Source organism: Acanthaster planci, linkage group LG21, assembly GCF_054643075.1.
Source record: "Acanthaster planci isolate LZ-2023a linkage group LG21, COTS_SCS, whole genome shotgun sequence".
NCBI lineage: Eukaryota > Metazoa > Echinodermata > Asteroidea > Valvatida > Acanthasteridae > Acanthaster > Acanthaster planci.
In genome coordinates, this window is record NC_141797.1 from 2,927,360 (window position 1) to 2,946,024 (window position 18,665).

At 41.2% G+C, this 18,665-nt stretch overlaps 1 protein-coding gene and 1 pseudogene across 5 annotated transcripts in view; both read left to right on the plus strand.

Moving 5' to 3' along the window:
* Positions 1 to 8,127, plus strand: part of LOC110990563 (NACHT, LRR and PYD domains-containing protein 3-like) — a 22,176-nt gene extending 14,049 nt beyond the window's left edge. For 4 of the 5 annotated variants that reach the window (XM_022255617.2, XM_022255614.2, XM_022255613.2 and 1 more), the window contains 2 exons: positions 3,204 to 3,461; positions 4,438 to 8,127. In XM_022255617.2, coding sequence (XP_022111309.2) covers positions 3,204 to 3,461; positions 4,438 to 7,358 — 3,179 coding nt within the window. In that variant the 3' untranslated portion in view covers positions 7,359 to 8,127. Of the gene's footprint in view, positions 1 to 3,203; positions 3,462 to 4,437 lie in introns of those variants that run through there. The other variant, XM_087130976.1, reaches the window with a different exon arrangement.
* Positions 8,128 to 11,404: 3,277 nt separating this feature from the next.
* On the plus strand, positions 11,405 to 16,184 carry LOC147795684 (uncharacterized; annotated as a pseudogene).
* Positions 16,185 to 18,665: the final 2,481 nt, after the last annotated feature.

The window sequence follows — 18,665 nt, forward strand, 5'->3', positions numbered from 1 at the left end:
CACACAAAGACTAGCTTCATCTTCTTCAGCAAATCTCCTTCCCCCGTCCATTTCAATTTGTGTCCTGTCATGATTGACAATATTCCCATCCAAAGGGTCTCATCTGCCAAATTTCTAGGGGTTGTTGTTGATTATAATCTTTCTTGGTCTGAGCATATCTCCTCTATTACAAAAATTATTTCTCGTAATACTGGTGTCCTTTCTAAGCTTCGTCACTTTCTTAACTCTTTCTCTTTGGTCTTATTATATAACACAATTATTCTTCCGTATCTCTCCTACTGCAATATCGTCTGGGCGAATTCAAGTAGTCGCAAATTGCATTCTTTATTTGTCTCTCAAAAACGTGCCATTAGAATACGCACTCTCTCACACCCTCGTGCTCACAGTGCACCCTTGTTTGCACAACTTCGCACCCTGTCTTTGACATACATAAACTTCAAACTGGTATCTTCATGTACAAATTCTATCGTAACCTCCTCCCTTCCACTTTTGCCTCTTACTTTAGATCTATTGAAACTGTTCACAGCTATTCTACTAGATCCCGGTGTAATTTTTATATTCCTTTCACTCGTACCTCTTATTCAATGCACACACTTTGCTTTTATGGAGCCCGACTTTGGAACACCATCGACAATCAAATTAAAGGTCAATCTTCTGTGGGTTGTTTCAAAACTTCGTATAAAAGAGCCCTCCTATCCCATTACACGGCACAGCTTGCTCTTTAATTGTCTTATTTGTATTTATTTTATTATGTTACTTCGTGGATCATCATTGCCTTCTTTGGATTTCAAATTAGCTGATCAGATTTTCGTCCATTAATTATTGTTTTGTCTTGTCTTTTGTCTTGTCTGTTCGTCATCTGTCTTGTTTCTGTCCTGTCTGCCATTTCTGTCTTGTCTCTGTCCTGTCTGCCATGCCTATCTTGTTTTGTCTTGTCTGCCATGTCTGTCTTGTTTTTGTTCAGTCTGTCATGTCTGTCCAAAGGCTGTTCCCCATAAGCCCTGGCTTCCCTGAGCAGCCTCCATACTCATTAATTCCGTGATGCTTCTGCTATTGTTTTCTCTTTTGTAAGTTTTTTTTTTCATTACTCTGATTTGTGTGACTAATGTTTTTATTAATCAATCATGTACAGTGTTATACAATGATATTACGGATTTCATGACTTTCCTGTGCTTTATCTTGCTCCCGTAAGAGTATGGAAATACGTGTGAATTGAATTGAATTGAATTTACCGTACTTTTAATGAAAGATTCAGAGGTGCATGGAAACATAGGATTTAATTTGTTCATGATTTCATTTATTCAGTATTTCCCATAAATATTATTACAAATAAAAAATAATCAATTTAAAAAAGGAAACTCAAACATTCCCAAAAGTGGTAATAGTTGGGATAACGCTAAAAGTTCAAATAACTTATTTCTATAGCTGTTTCACTATCGAAAAATGGTTTCATTGAATTTACGACTGGAATTTTTCATGTTTACTTAAATTCCCTTTCCGGGTGAATTTGCCCACGCGTTTGGATTCAGTCAGGTGCCATCTCGGTTACGGTACCCCGCCATTGTTTTCAACAAGAGCTGCCTGTCTAAATCACGTATGTTCCTTCCCCTATAGACTGTGTATGCATTTACGATGTATAGACGACGTACATCGGCGGTGACCCATGTGGGGATTGTTTTGCCGTTTCCCTTGAAGACCTTGTGTGTGAATAAATTACCAAGAGTCTATCAAATGGTGATATATAATAGCTTTTGGTGAAAAAAGATCGTCAAAAAAATCAAAGAACCCGGATTTGTGGCATGGTATGTAAAAACACCTTGATGCCGGTGCGTTTGGGTAAATTGCCCTACTATCAGGCACAAACAAAAACTTTCCGTTTTCATCCATACGGTTTCCTCTTTGCATGATACTCTCTCAATTAAAGAATTTATGATGTTCCCCCAATACTCACAAGTAGAAAAATGGCAGTGAAAACTCGGCAAAACTGAAAAAACTCTAAAATGTTGGCTTCACTTCGAACTCCTGATTCTGTTACTTTTGGAGGTACGTGACAAAGACGGCCAAAAATCTGGCAGACAATGGATTTTTATCGTGTGCAAGTTATCCAAAGGGACTTTAAGTGTTGAAATACTAATCGGTATGAAAATAAGGGGCAAAAAACTTTTTCTGAGCTCGATGTTGATCGATTACTTTTGGGGTCCACCTGTCCGAGTCAAGAGCCCTTTTTTACAGGCTTTTGGCTACAGTGGGATTCGGTACACATGCGCATAAACTAAGTGAGGGGGCGTGATCATACGTGAAATGTTTATATGTCAAAGTCTCCAATTGTGTTCGTCTTTTTTCCAAGTCACTGAATTATTGCTCACAATGTCATAGGATTATGCAGGATAAACGGAATTAGTGTTGAGTTACGTAATAAAGCTGTATGGCAAGTTTGAGATGCAAACATGTCCAGTCGGGAAGAGAAAAAAATTGCGAAAACTACCAGCAAATCTAGAACACATCCTCCGCCACATTCCACTTTTGAAAACTTCCGGGAATTTGGGACTTACTTTTTCGAGCCTTCAAAACTCGCATCAAAACGTAAACAAACCACCGCTTATTTATATGAGGTTTTCGCAAATCACTTGTTTTGACCACTGTGTAATATTTTGCATTTTCTTTTACGAAACATGCTAGAAAAAGGCCTCATCGTACCATAAAAATGTTTTCTGCAGATATCTGTATTTCCAAAAAGAGAGACGCAACTTTCATGAGGTGAAGGAGCTGCTTGCCTAGTGCGAATTCTCATTGCCTTCATTACGTATGCAAATTTCTCTAACAGTGGGACCTTATGCAGTTAATAATTTCCCTCTGAAGCATACGTGAGACTTACAGCAGGTGTAAGAAGTAATGAATTTGACACTGAAATATTGAACTTTATTCTAAATTTGTAATTCAAGCAGTCAGAAATGATTAATTTTTTGCAATGAAGTCTGAACAGAGTTGCCGTTAGATAAGCAGCTAAAACTGGCCATGCCTGGATCGTAGCCAAAAACACGGCACAAAAATTGTTTTGTGGTCATTTGTTGAAGGCTGAGGCCGTCAAAGATAATTCTATTGTGAAAATAATTCATGTATCAAGAAGATAATACTGTTCCTTCAAAGTTATCATCTCAATTAGGAAAGAAAATCAGTGACGATATTCTTGCCTTTTTTTTCAGGATTCGAGCTGACCGACTTGAAACTGCGTGAATTATCAAGACAGATATCAACAAAGTGGATAGACCTTGCTCTGCGTCTTGGTTATACACATAGTGAGATCAAGATCTTTCAGGCTGATAACAAGAATGATACCACTGCGCAGTGCTGGGAAATGTTGGTTGCTTGGCGCAGGAAGCACAGCGACGAAGAAAAGGCAACTGAGAAATTGAAGCGAGCTTTGGTCGGAGTCGAGCTTCAGGAAGTGGTACAAAAAATGGGTAAGATTTCTTTAGTCGTGCCTTTAACCCTTAAAGAGCGAGGCTATTTTGCCAGGGTGGGGCAGATTTCTGCTCCCCCGGTTGTATTGCGTTCTAGTTGTTGAAACTTTGTGTGCATGTAGAAACACTTTTACACAATCACATACGGTTTTGTTATTAAAGTCACTTGAAGTTTGAGGCCACAAGCTGCTAGCCCGCCTGCATCGCGGAAAAATGTGGAAAAATGGCATACATTTAGGTTGAGCAGTCAATGAACAAGTGCCGCTGCGCAAGAACGGTTTTTTCACAAAATAATTGTCAAAAAGACAGGAAAGATTTATTCTAAAAAAAATAAAAAACTCCTGAAGGCTTAGCTCGTGAAAAGTAAACTGCAACAACATCGAGGGGATAGATTGCAGTTCAGCTCTTACGATTAATGTATACAATCTCTTTGAGTTAAGATGAATTCAAGTTTTTGCTATCCTTTTATACGTCTAGTCATTGTGACATCCCACATCTGAGGGATTTGTTTTCTTACAATGTGACGAGTTACATTAGGGATTCCCTTCAAAAAAGAGTCGTCATTATGTCTCAAAATTATGTTTCAATTGGATATTTACATCAATTCCATTCGGAGGGATGATTAGCAAAGGTTTTAGGTGGGAATGTATTATTAAACATAATCAGCGTTCTAAGTGGTAGCACTGTAATGGCGATAATGGGGTATGCTGCAGTTCAATAAAAGTCCTGGGATCGTCAATTTGTCGAAACTTATTCCCTTCGTACACACTCTGCTTTGTGTCCTTTCCCTTCTTAAAATCCGTGCCCTCGTGTGACATCAAGGAAATATTTGGAACTAAGGGCGTGGATTTCTGCTTGGTCGGTTGTTTTTATAGTCTGCAGTAGTTAGAAATTGTTTAATCACTCGAGGAATCATCGAATTTACAACATTAATATCCTCAACATGATTTGGTTATTGCTTTCTTGCAATGTACAGGAAACACAGGAGAGCAGACAGGAAGTGGTGAAAGACGCAAAACTAGAAATAGTAACGCAGCTCAACGCGCTGCGGATAAGTGTAAGGAGGTACTGGAGAAAACATACACAACTACAGGTAGCTATGTACAGATGCTCCCATGGGTCGATGATGACCAAAAGCACATTATGGATATCTATACAAAGTTGCAATTAGAAAAAGATCATGAATGTGATTTGAAGGGAAAAGTTGAATCGTGCAGTGATGTTTTCAAACTTAGGTCAAAAGATGGTCATCCAATAAATCGGGCGATTTTTAAAGGAACACCGGGGATAGGAAAAACGACTTTCTTTGACAAACTTGCGTACGATTGGGCTAAAGGTGCTGCAGTCCTGAAACAGTTCAAACTCGTCTTTGTTTTGAAAATGCGTTCCCTGAAACAGGAATCGAATCTGATTGACGCACTTTTTGATCAGTTATTAGATTCAACAGAAATAAGTAAAGTAGACTTGGCGGCATTCATTGCAACCCGGGCAGACGAAGTGTTATTTCTTTTGGATGGCTTTGATGAATTCATGATGGATAACCCAGAGGAGAAAAACTTCGGGTCGATTCTAAAGACTCTCAATCAAAAGGGGAAATACAAAGATTGCTGTGCATTTGTAACAACCCGCCCCTCCCATTATGACAAACTGGTACAAAAATGTTTAATACAGAGGCCATTTGCTCATGTTAATGTCATGGGGTTTGGTGATGAAGACATAAAGACATATATGGAGAGATTTTATCATGATGATCTTTCTAAAGCCAAAGGCCTCATTGAAAGGATTAGATCTTCTACTGTTCTCTTGGATTTAGCCAAAAGTCCAATGCTGCTATTATTAATGTGTCTTCTATGGAAAGAAAACTCTAGCCTCCCTGAAACTATGTCACGGCTTTACAACGAATCAGTAGAATACATATTCAAGCGCAAAACGAGCATATCAACAGAACAGATACCAAGCCTTGTTACAGCACTCGGAAAAATTGCTTTTGATGGTCTGCTTTCATTGAATCAAAAACTCTCTTTTGGGGAAGGAGATTTTAATCAAGATGTGCTTGATCAGGCATTAGCAGCCGGTATTCTCACCAGCGAACGAGTCCTCAAAGGTCTTCATACTTGTAAAAATGTTTACTTTATCCACAAGACATTTCAGGAGTTTTGTGCTGGTAAATACTACCAAAGTCTAGGCGCTGGAGAAGCTGCCCTGAAATTTGAAACGTTTCTTCGTGGAGTCCCCTTTCCACCGAGTTTTGAGTACTTATTGCGCTTTTGCTGTGGCGACAATCACGGGCAAAATGCTTCATCAATTTTACGTATTTTATCAGATAAAGTTCGTTGTCGGGGAAGGCTGGATATCGACAAAACCTTATGTTTGGCCCTTAACTGCTTCTTAGAGAGTCAGTGTGACGAACTTCCACCCGAACAATTCATTGAATGTGTTTTATCAAACGACTTAAGTCTTCAAAATATCAGCAGTGATGTCTTGAAATCAATCGTGTATTTTCTAGACTGTGTTACTGACCAAGCAAAGGGTGGAGGGAACACTTGCCTTCATAGGGTACTTGACTTGGATGTATCAGGTTGTCACCTGAAGGAATACGGTGAAACGTTTGCACGTTACGTCAAAGAAATGCAACGTCTTTCCATAATCTCTTTCAGTCTAAGCACAGTTAGTGAGACACAGATTCAAACATGTCTTAATAACAAAATGCAGTTGACACAGTTAACAATTGAGCGTAAAACTGATGAACGTGATTTCACGATCAGTGTTACAGATCGCCGTCAGTACAACTTTAGAAGGGAACGCAAGGTTAGACCGTCCCATCTTGCTAAATTGAATTTGTCTGGCAACAGGACCCTCGGCTCTAGTAGTCCATGGTCTCACTTGGCGAAAATGCAGCACATCCAGGCGGCATGCTTTATGGGCTGCAATCTGACGAGGGAAGAAATTCCACACATTGCCGATGCACTTAGTAGTATGCAAAAACTTGCTGACTTGGATCTGTCTAACAATCCAACCCTCAGTGGCTCAGGTGGGGCATGGTTACAGTTGGCAAAAATTAAACAAGTCAAGAAAGTGGCGTTCAGGGACTGTGATCTGAAAGGGGATGACATTGTCAACATTTCTGACGCACTGAGTAAAATGCCAGTTATCAAATTAGATTTGGGCTATAATCCAACCCTAGGTGACTCGGGTGCTGCATTATCTCACTTAGGGAAAGTTGAACATATAGAAAAAATAGACTTTGTGAAGTGCAACCTGAAAGGGGATGACGTTCCTCATATTGCTGACGCACTGAGTAATATGCCCAAACTTGTTGAATTGGGTCTGACGGGCAATGACACCCTCGGTGGCTCAGGTAGTGCATGGTCTCATTTTGCGAAAATTAAACCCATCCAGAAAATAGACTGGAGGAGCTGCAGATTGACGGGGGATGACATTCCGCATATTGCCGACGCACTGAGTAATATGACAAATCTTGTTGAGTTGAACCTGCTTTGGAACCCAACCCTTGGTGGCTCTGGTGGGGCATGGTCTCACTTAGCAAAAATCAAACAGATTCAGAAAGTAAACTTGATGAGCTGCAACTTGACCGGGGATGACGTCCCCTATATTGCCGAGGCACTGGGTACTATGCCGAAGCTTGTTGAATTAGATGTGTCATCAAATGTGGAGCTTGGAGGCTCAGGTGAGGCATTGTCTACCATGGCGAAACTAAAACATATCCAGAAAATACGCTTGAGAGACTGCAACGTTACACGGGATGACATGAAGTATATTGCCAATGCTATGAGTAGAGAGTCAGCACTTGTACGAATAGATTTGTCACCGTGTTTGATCTTTGGTGGCTCAGGTGAGGCATGGTCTAGCTTGGTGAAAGACAAAGACACAGGGTAGACTTGTAGCTGCAAACATAACTTAGCATTAGACTGATGAGTAACCTCAACCTAGCCGTATAGGACTTATTCACACATTTAGACACTGTTTCTTGTGACTGCAACTTGACGGGGATGACATTCCTCATTACTGATGCACTGAGTAATATGCCAAAACTTTTTGAATTGGATCTAATTGACAGGAGATGCATAGTCTGACTTGGTGAAAATAAAAATTATCAAGAAAGTAGATTTGAGAAACTGCAAATTGACATTCCGCATACTTTTTATTGATGTTATGAGTAATGCCCAGTGTCGTTAAATTGGATATATATAACACTCAAACCTTTGTTTGCTCATGCTGCATATCGTCTCATTTGGCAAAAATCTAACAAATCCAGAAAATAATTTTGCAGAACAGCACCTTGATTGGGAATGACCATGAGCATGTGACTGAAACATTGAGTAGTACAAGCAACCATGCTGAGTTGGATCTGACCGGTAATTACACCCTTGTTGGTTCAGTTGACTCATATTTTTTCTTGACAAAGTCGACAAATCTTTAAAAGGTTTCCTTGAGAGGAAGCCTTCTGTCGGATTACGACAGGTTACGAATGGTTAAGAGTCAAATGACCCACTGGCTGAAGTGGAGCATTGATTTTAGCAATCGTGGCTTCATAGTATGTTACGTAATCGTGAATTTCGTTCAGTCATAGGATGCTTGAAGGTTAAATATGCCGCACCAGTTTCATCGGTGTTAAACTAAACAAGATCACTTTTGTTTGTGTGTTGTGTTTAAAAAAAATAAACAATGTCACCAGCTACTGATATCCATAATCCCCTTTGAGAAAAAAAGTGCCAGGAAGGTCTTTCACTTTAACGTGTTATTGGTTTGGCGTATTAAGAAATGTTTTAATAAATGATCAAGCGTGTTGCATGGGACAGATGGAATCAGAGTGACAAACCTACAACTGGTGAGAATTTGGAAACTCAAGAAAATTGCCACCACGCCCATTGTAGGCTTGGAATAGAGGATCGAAGTGAATACGCCACATACTCAATTGCATGTATAAAAGACATTGGCGCTTGAACCAACACACGTGCGCTTAATCCATTCATTCACACTGCACTTTCTGGTCCACAGTGACGTCAAATTGAGCGGATTAGATCTCATTGTGAAAAGGGCAATACACATTTTTTTTGTTTTTACTTTTTTGAGAACACTGTCCTTCATCCCAGGACCTGCTTTGATTTAGCTCTTGATTGGATGACGATTTGCAGCACGATTTGGATATGAGTATGATAGCTACACAAGTTTCAATCTGAGGATTCTGTGGCTGAACATTATCTATAATAATCCCAAATCTTTCAAAATCCCTCTGGCGGTTTGGGAGGATTGACGCTGCATGACAAAATTGCATTGCAAATTGCGAAAAATGGATTGTCTCAAGGTTATGGGCTTAGACATTGTATTGTCTATGCCCACGGATACATTATGTGATATTCTTCATACGGCTCCTGGATACCAAACACTCTGTCTCAACATAATGAGTGGGATGGACGGAAGATTTTATAGTATTCATGCAGTATTCATCCCTCAACAGAAAACACTTTAGACATATCCGCAGATTTTTGAGAATTGAGGCTGTACCCAATGTTTCTATGGTGGTAAATGGGGAATGCTGGAAGATTGTGGGCTTATCCTATGAAAAGATCACTTATTGCATTTATACTGCTTTAGAATAATATGTCACTGACATTTTTGTTCGTGTTTTAGTTTTTCCGAATGGTTATTTTTCTAAATGGGTCTGGTTTCAAAGGTAAATCGAAGGGGCAAGGTTGATATCAGCACATTTTTTCACGCTTTGCACTTCATGACTTGTAAAACATCTCCATGAAGTAAAAACACGTCAAGTCATACTAATTTAAATTACGGAATATTGTAAACTTTCTCAGATTTCGAAATAAGTGAACCACTTCTCTGCAGGAAACTAAAGAAACAGTTACATAGTCGTTTTTACAAGTCGCTGATGTCGTGCCATATGAATGTAATGCCGAACAAAATGCGCAAAGTGTGCTGAAGTTTTGATGATAACGAATAAGAAAACTGCTTCTGAATGAGCAGTTGGATACTCAATAAAATCACGACCACGCCCAAAGAAGGCGTACGATAAACACTGAGCAGAGTTGGTCTGAAAGTGCAAAAACCAATAGTATTGTCGTATATCCTAAGACCTTCTTTGATTTCGATCGCTGTTGGATGACCATCTGGAGCAAGGAATACGAATGCAATACCTACAGAAGTTACACTAATCTGTGGATTATTGAATGTCTTAATCATTGCTGATGTGCAGACAAGTACATGAGTTTTGGAGATTGTAAATGTCTGTACATGTAATTGTCTGCATGTATATCATATAAGATTTTACTGAGAATGTCTCAGTGTTATTCAGGTTTTTTCCATTGGTTAGAGAAATTAAGTCAGGTTTCAAAGGCATGTATCAAAATTTGCATCTGTTAATACCAGTAACTTGTACATAATGGCCTCTTGAAATTGAGGGTTCTGACTTGCTTTGACAAGTAAAGTTAACATGTCACATTAGGCTAATGCAAGAAATGTTTTTAATTGTATCCGATTTTAATGATGAACAAGTACAATCTAGGCTTACCAGTACTCGGACATAACCGAGAAATCTGAAGGGTCAGATCCATTTTTATTTGTACAACTCCAAACACAACAACTGGATAACATTTCTTTCGGTAATACTCAAAAATATAACCAACTTCAGTGGTATGCTATGTAAATGTAGGCCTACGCATACACATTTCACTGGTTGGCTCCAAGAACGCTAACGACGATCATGAAAAGTTACAATCATAAAATAGTTTTCAAGAGCACAAAATAGTCCACCTAAATCATTAACTAACAGTAACAACGACTTAATAGTATGTTTTGAAGAAAAAACCCGAACAAAGCCAAAATACCAGAGAGAAAATGGTCATCAAAGTCGCGGCCATCTACATTATCAATGGCTGCTCACACTTCTTGCCGCCAAGGCCATTTGTGTGCATGCGTGCTTATAAATTATGAATTCATTTGTGAAGAGGTCTATGGTGTGTTCGAATAGCATAGACGGGGAAGCCCTAACCTAGGGAAGTTTGTGGGTGGGGTGTAAAAAATACAGCGAGGGTGACGACGAAGTTAAACACATGCATGCCTATACTTTATGCTGTGGACGGAAGTCATTGAAAATCCACATTTTTTTAAATTGGAAATTTGGTCAGTCAATGAAAAAACTGACGAGCTATTCATCATACTGTGGGTGAGGCTTCTTCCCATACCATTGTGTTAAACAAATGGAACTTGAGTAGAGTTGATTAACTAATTATTCATAAAATATCTTGCGTTCATGTAAAGATTTTGTATGACAAATATTCCTAGGCAATACAACTATATGGCATTTATTTCACAGTCTTTACACTGGCTTGAATTGGCTGTTTGTGTTCAGTGATTTGAATAAAAGAAGACATGTACACCCATTTGTTTCCACATAAACGGAGAGATATGTTTCTAAATGAATAATATAATACTCTATAAGTATAGTCATTATGAATATACAAGAAATCATCATTATTCATCAAATGTAAGGAATTTGACGTTTATTTTGAGTAACACTGTATACACTCAGAATATAGAATGGGCTAGTTGTTAAGTTTTAGTAAAATAACTTCCATAGCCCATGTTAATGGGGAAAAATCATGTAAATCCAATAAATGTTTTCTTCAAGAAAATCCTCGAGTCACAAAAACTTACCTTGTAGCTGTTTCCTGAGGTCTTTCCTCGATTTGTTGTTCTTCCAAGTAGTAGCATCATTATAAGAAACTGTTTTGTTCTTTCCATTTCATATCGTCGCCAGACAGAAACCCAGCTGCTGGTCTAGGGCCGCTAGTTCTAAGGAGAATGGTAAAAACCTCAAACTAAATGTTCTGTGTATTGCTTAGTGTTGGTTTGACTTGTGCAGTCGAACATTTGATGAATCAAATAAGTAAAAAACGGACAAGGTAGAAATGCAAAGTAATCCAGAGGAGAAAACAAACACAAAGGTAAAGACTCTGTGTAACCAGCTTATAAGGAATTAAATTTAATATTCTTTTAGTGCTTTTATCAAGTTTGCATCTTCACTGTTTTCTATGATGAGCAAGTTGTTCTCAGCTGCAATTATAACTATTCAAAGTAACGCTTAAATATAATACAGTATTATGTAACTTAAGGGAATGACAGATTTGCCTCTATATAAATGAAGGTGATCTTTTATCAAGATGTATTTTTGCGTTGGGGAGATGTTAATTATATATAACGGGTTTGCCCTTACCCAACGTATATTTATAAGCACTGTATGCTCAATGCTTGTCCGAGAGCTTGCAAAAAAACCTCACAAGCTTACTCGGGTGGGACTCGAACCCACGACCTCCTGCTTGCTAGTGCAGATGTCTTAACCACTCGACCACCGAGCTTGCCGGGGTCGGCTGGCCGGTCCGAGTCAAATGAAGCAGCGGGTACCGCGAACTATTACCAAGATGTATTTTTGCGTTGGGGAGATGTTAATTATATATAACGGGTTTGCCCTTACCCAACGTATATTTATAAGCACTGTATGCTCAGTGCTTGTCCAAGAGCTTGCGAAAAAAAAACCTCACAAGCTTACTCGGGTGGGACTCGAACCCACGACCTCCTGCTTACTAGTTCAGATGTCTTAACCACTCGACCACCGAGCTTGCCGGGGTCGGCTGGCCGGTCCGAGTCAAATGAAGCAGCGGGTACCGCGAACTATTATCAAGATGTATTTTTGCGTTGGGGAGATGTTAATTATATATAATTTTTGCTTCAGCCTGGCCTGCCTGAGGCCACGTATGAATCACTTGCCTGTTGCTTGAAGTCACTCGTTAATATTGACTCAATCTGAGGCAGCGGCAGGCCGATACAATATACTTGTACGTAATTTAAGGCCTTAACCTAGTGCAATTTCTTGGGGAAATATTGTTAAATGTAATGATTAACCATACTTTACAAAGAGCATTTAATGAGCAGAAACTTTGCCTTTGTCTAATTGCTGACGTTCATATAGCAGTGTTGATAATCTAACTAGGTTGAAAAAAGTAGAAGGCCATTTTTGTATCACTTAGTTGTTAAAATCTTACTGAACACGTGCTGTAAAAGTTTAGCAGCACACATGGAAGTTGTTATCAAATTATTAACTGTAAGTATACATCTAACTAATTGAGCGAGTGAAGGTCATTTGTCTAAAGCTTGTAAGTCTTAAATTAACGCCAGGACCCATTTACATAATGCGCGACTTGACTTGCATTTTGACAAATAAGTTTTGTGGCTTACTTGTATTTTGACAAAATTATTTTGTGAATTGACCTGACTGCACCTGTTATCAATGACTTACGTACATCTCACTCAATCCAAAGAACACTTAGTTTTGTACATAGCAATATTTTCATGCTGTTCCATCGGTTAACTGAGACTGGTAACGCTTTGGTCTTGTCAAAATCACCCCTATACCCCATTCCAGAATTCCAACCCATCGCAACACATGGCACCTGTGTAACCCATGTACGCTTTAGCAATTAATGAATGTAGCAGCTGCCAAATACAACAACTGCTTACTTTCTCCGTAGTCAGCTTCTTCGGCAAAAACAATAGTTTTCTTTCATTGTCGATTCTGTAATATCAGAGGCACTTCCCCTTATATATGAAACGGAACACCACATACATATATGTTTTTCTCTCGACAATTATAACGATCAGAGGTGATAGACTGCAGAGTTTTTTAACATTGGTCTACAGAGATGACCTCTCTACACCAGTGATTTGGATTCCCTTATTATCTGGCTGCACAGGCTCCAAACGAGCAAAACAGATTTGGGCAAAAATACCTGTACATGGTGATACTACGTTTTTATATCTCTGACTGCGTAAGTAAGAATGTACCAATGAAGAGGGAAAAAAATATGTGAAAAGTTACTCACATTTATGTCCGCAACGGAACTTGTAATTTTTGACCGTATAGTTAAAAGTGTGTGTATGTTCTTTGTGTGTGTGTTAATCAACCGTTTATATCCTTACAACACATAAATTTGAAACTGGTGCTCAGAAAGGTTGTATAATTGTAAGTAGTCACAATTGTTAAATTGAAACTGTAGGAATGTACTTGTAGTAGAGAACTGGTTTTTAAAAGACCTTGATGTATTCGTTTCAAGACACATACTTAAAATACCATGAAAGGTACTTTATTAAAAGCTGCCTTCCGAGTTGTGTTAAAGTGCAAGATTTCGATTTCTTCCTAAAGATTGTCCAATTATCTTTTTTATCTGCAAAGGAAAACTCATTCCTAATTATCGTGCTTTCATTTAAAGACACAACGTATCTCTGAAGAAAATTGACGCTTTTCCTTTAGAATGGGCCACTGGACATCAGCGAGAATCCTTCCGTGGTAATCTGTGGTAGAAATGTGTGCGATAATTCATGTCTATAGCCAAACGAGATTTTCAATTTGTAACTGTTTCTTTAAACTCCATTTTACGTACTTCCTTCTTGATATTAATCAAGGACTTACATTCTTGTAGGTCAAAAATCAACTCGTAAAGGATGTTTTAAGAGGCAGTGTATTTTCTCATAATGCTTCATTATTGTTGAAATATTACTGTCAAAGTGAACTCTGAATAAAGACGATTGTCTCACAAAATGCCTAGATTTGAATTTATTGTTGAATTTCATATTTTTGAATGAATTGTCATCACGTATCATGGTTTTAGTGGGAAGACCTGCAATCTTGGACAATAGCTAAACCCCACTGACAGGACAACACAGTTAATGTTGTCTTGTCCAGCCAGAGCAAAGAGCGCACGCGTAGACCCAACATTGTGTCTACCGAGCTGTTTGGCGTGTTCTCTAGTGTTATTAGTTGAAAACAAAAGAAAAAAGTGGCAGCCTACTGGTAAGTATAGACAAAATGCATATTTCGGGCAAATTGTACTGGAGAAAGCAAAGAGATAATTATCCCTTTTGTATTGTGTGCGTACAGATTTGCGAGAATGCATCGTAAACAATGCAATTTTTTCATTTCAACCAATTTTGCATTACATGTATTTTTATTGCATTATATCAGAGTTGTTTGATATCTGTGCTTCTTCATTCACGCTGTGTTGTCTGCCGACGACTTGCGTTGGGATCGACTCCTCCAGTTGCTGGTGTTCACCTTGAAGGAGGCATTGTCACTGCTCAGCAAAATCAGCGTCGTGCGTCTGGCAGTGCAGGAACATATTGGCGTTGCTGCTGGGAGCTTTTGGCAAGAAGACCAGGACGCGGGAGCAAACCCAGGACATGCCGCGGGGAAGGCGCAAACGCCGTGCGCCAGCAACCGTAACGCACCCTCGGAAGGCTTTGGCACCACGGAAGCGACCCCGTGCAGCCTTGTCGACTGCGGCGGGGACGTGAGTGAGCCTGTTCTCATACCGCCTGCAATTGGGGATCCATTCGCGACGCCGACGTTGACGGAGATGGCATCCCGCTGCAGCAGACGAGCCAGATGGTATACCCATCCGGGCCAATTTCAGCCAGTGTAGCCGCCCCTGCGACAGCCACCCACCATGGATCATTGGTTGTCCTGCCACCTACTCGAGAGATTCCACCAGGGACAGTGACAGTCGGCCCCCAAGGACCGGGTGAGTGTAGTCTCGCCATGGGTTCTGTAGCGCGTAGTAATGCTTATGGGGTACTCAGACAGAGCAATTTTGTCTTTTCCCCAAGCTCGATGTTGACATCCATGATTTCAGGTGGGAATCTTAATGCTCAGAGCCTAAGTTTCACGAGTCATAAACACACATTAGGCAATAGCCTCCCTATATATTCGGCTTCCCATCCATACCCTCAGTTATCACTAAGTACCATTACGGCGCCGGTGACCGGTCTCGGAAGTGGTGGTTCAGACAGCCAGATGAGGCTTTCAGTTTTCCCATTCAGTAGCGCACCAGGTATTACGCATGATGTTGGGGCCACCACGCTTATGGGGGGGGGCGCTTCTTAGAATCTAAAGGAAAAGATATAGCGGCACGAGTATGTCAATATGTCACTTTGTTCGTAGATGGCGCATCCAATCTGTACTGGCGAAGTCGGGTAAGGCTGCTGAATTCGCACGGGTCATTGAAAATGATAAAATGTTCTTGCGCCCGCATCAGCTCAAGTCCAGCCGTCGACATACGCTCGATTCGTGGGACAAATGGGTTGCAGCATTCCATAAGTTCATGTCAATCTATTTGGTGAAGTTTCCTACCCGTGTTTTTGAATTGCTCAAGTACACCGAAATTGTATGCACAGCTTCAGTCCAGTTTCCCGGTTGTGACTGGCGTTTATACGATAAGCAATTTCGGCTTGGCTCGAAGGTCAGCCTACTCGATCATTGGGTGAAAGTGATGTCGATTTGTGGCTAACAGTTGCATCTTATGCGTTGGCACCTGCTAGGACCGCAGGTCGACTCCCGTTGCGCCCGGGGACCCTTACTGGTTTGTGCTTTGCGTTCAACGGTCCGAATGCTTGCAAGTTTTTTGGTTGTAAACATCAACAAAATGCGCAAAATGTGCTCGTTTAGGACACGGTGCTCAAGAATGCCGAGTTCAAGGCAGCCACAAAACCTCCCAAATAATGTGGTCAAAGTTGAGTAACGGTAAGTCACACACCGACGCGGGTCTGGGCTATCAATCACTGGGCAACCTAGACGGATCCCGAGGGGTTCCCTGGCCCACACAACCAAAGCATACCTTTCGTTCTCCCGATTCCAGTTGAAAATAGTGTTGAAAAGGAAGTTTTGATTCAGGGGTTTTTCAAGGGATTTCCTTTGGGGTACACGGGTCCCCGGATTCGTAGGGACACGGGCTGCCTCCAGTAAATCTCATCACAACCCGCAATAGTCTAAGCGAAACTACAAAAGGAGATTCAAATTGGCCGAATCGCCGGGCTCTTTACCTCCCCGCCGTTCGAGAACTGGCAATGTGCGCCCACAGGGTTAGTGCCGACGAAAGACCCTGGTACTTATAGATTGATTCCCATCTTTCCTTCCGTTCTACTGCTTCGATTAACGATTTTATTAATGAGGAGCAATGTAGGGTTAGGTACGCCTCGTTCGATACAGCAGTAGGGTTAGTTCTTCGGGTGGGAAAGGGCACTTGGTTAGCAAAGTCGGATATAATGCCGACATATTCAGTCTTCTTTCAGTTTAGTCTTCCTCGTTAATTTCATCAGCACCACACTTTCAATGATATTAGTCCGCCGGCGTGTTTCGAGATAAAACACAGTAGATCCTACTCTCATTTTGACGGTGTCTTTTCTTCCTCTCTTTGGCCTTGCACTTAATTTTTCATCAGATCAGCTTGCTACCTTTTTTGCAAGCACGTAATAATGATTGACGTACTGTATCTTAGAATGGATTTACAATAATTATTAGAAAAATCACAATTATATCAGGAAAAGCTAAAACATTCTTGTGGCTGACGTTAATGTGATATATTTCCTGAAAACAATGCTGATTAGTCGCGAAGCTCTTTCTGATTTGATATTTAAGAAAGGAAAAGAGTTTTCTTCAACAACTCACTCTTAATGAAAACACAAAGTTAGAAAGAGTCCACGAGAAAGAACAACAGAATCAGGGCCTGGTACCGATGGGATGTACTTTGAAAGCACGGGCCGGGGGAAGGAAATGAAAGAAAACAGAAAAGGTGCCCTCTATAAATAGCATTAAGCAAAGGGCGACAGCACACAACGCGTCGCGTCGTGTCGTGCGTCGCATCGTGTTTCAGGCGACGCGATGCATGACACGACGTACGACGTGACGCACGACAGCACAGTGTGACGGGCGACGGAAGGGGCGACGTTTAGGCAGAAACAAATGCAGCAAGAAAAGGACCTAAGACAGCACGACGTGACGGGCGACGGCAAGACGCGACGTGTAGTGTGTGTACAAAAGTACTGGCATGAAGGCAACGGTGCGACCCGACGGCACGCTTCAAGGAAGCCGCCGTGCCGTCGCGTTGCCTGGAGGGAGGCTAGGGAGAGAGAGAAATGTGTGTCGTAAATAGTACACCATACTCCAGTCAATGACCCACAGTGCATAGGTGAGTTCATTGCGTGACTGTCCGTCCAGCAATATTCCCCAGCGACAGTAACGACATACGTTGCGGGTGTCTGTTGTCGGTACAAGCTCAATGGGGGAGCAAACCCCACAGATTCTTTCTTAGTCGCAAAATTGCTGGAAGGTTGTAGACGCAGGGGCTCGAGTCGTGACCGCAGAAATCCCCATATCACTGGCGTTACTCTCGAGCATTACGCGGATATAGCCCGCAGTTTACTCATCCCAATATGAGGCGACGCTATTCCGCTCAGCAATGCTGCTGGCGTTCTTCGGTTTCTTAGTGAGTTTGCAGCGCATTCAAGGTCCAATGTGCAGGACTCGGTTTTGCACGTCTCAGATCTTTGCTTCCTACAGGGTGAGGAGGGAGTGATTCTCTCCTTGTGTCAGGCAAAGACAAACCAGCATGGCCCCCCTCAACTTGTTTATGTTGGCAGATGGACTGATGCTTCTCTTTCTTCGGTTCAAGCGCGCCACGCGTACCTACAGTGTCGCCCGCGAACACTAGGTCCATTTTTTTGGTCATGTGGACAGCCTGTCCCTCATACGCTATCAATTTAATAGGGTGTTGCAAATGGCGTTAGTAGGCAGCGGTATTACCAATGTGCACTATCAATCCCACTCATTCCGCATGGGGGGGTGCTTCAACGGCCTTTGAAATGGGCGTTCCCTTCGCCGATATACGGCGCATGGGTCAATGGCGTTCGGACGCACTGGCCACCTACCTCTGCCCCTTTCCACCGGCAAACTTCAGTGCGTGTTGAGCATGTTAAGCTTCGTCCATGTGTTTGGTTTTTAGGTCTGGCGCCACACGTGATAGAGTGTGCCTTTATTGTGAGAGACTGGCTGGTTCGATGGGTAGCCGATGGGCAGCAGTTTCGGAATGCGAATTTGGTTTGGTCATGCATATTGTAACGGACAATTGTATACCCCTTTTCATGGAACATGTACGGCATTCGATGGAACATGTACGGCATTCAACGAACGAACCGCTGGGCACGGTCGCAATGTCTCAAGCTAGGGATTAGTGTGTTGGAACACCCCAAATTTCATTGGTCAGCAGCAAATCGTTATCGCACAGAGAGATTGCACCTCTCTCCGGAAGGAATGCCCTTTTTCTCCAGAATCTCAGTTGCTGCATT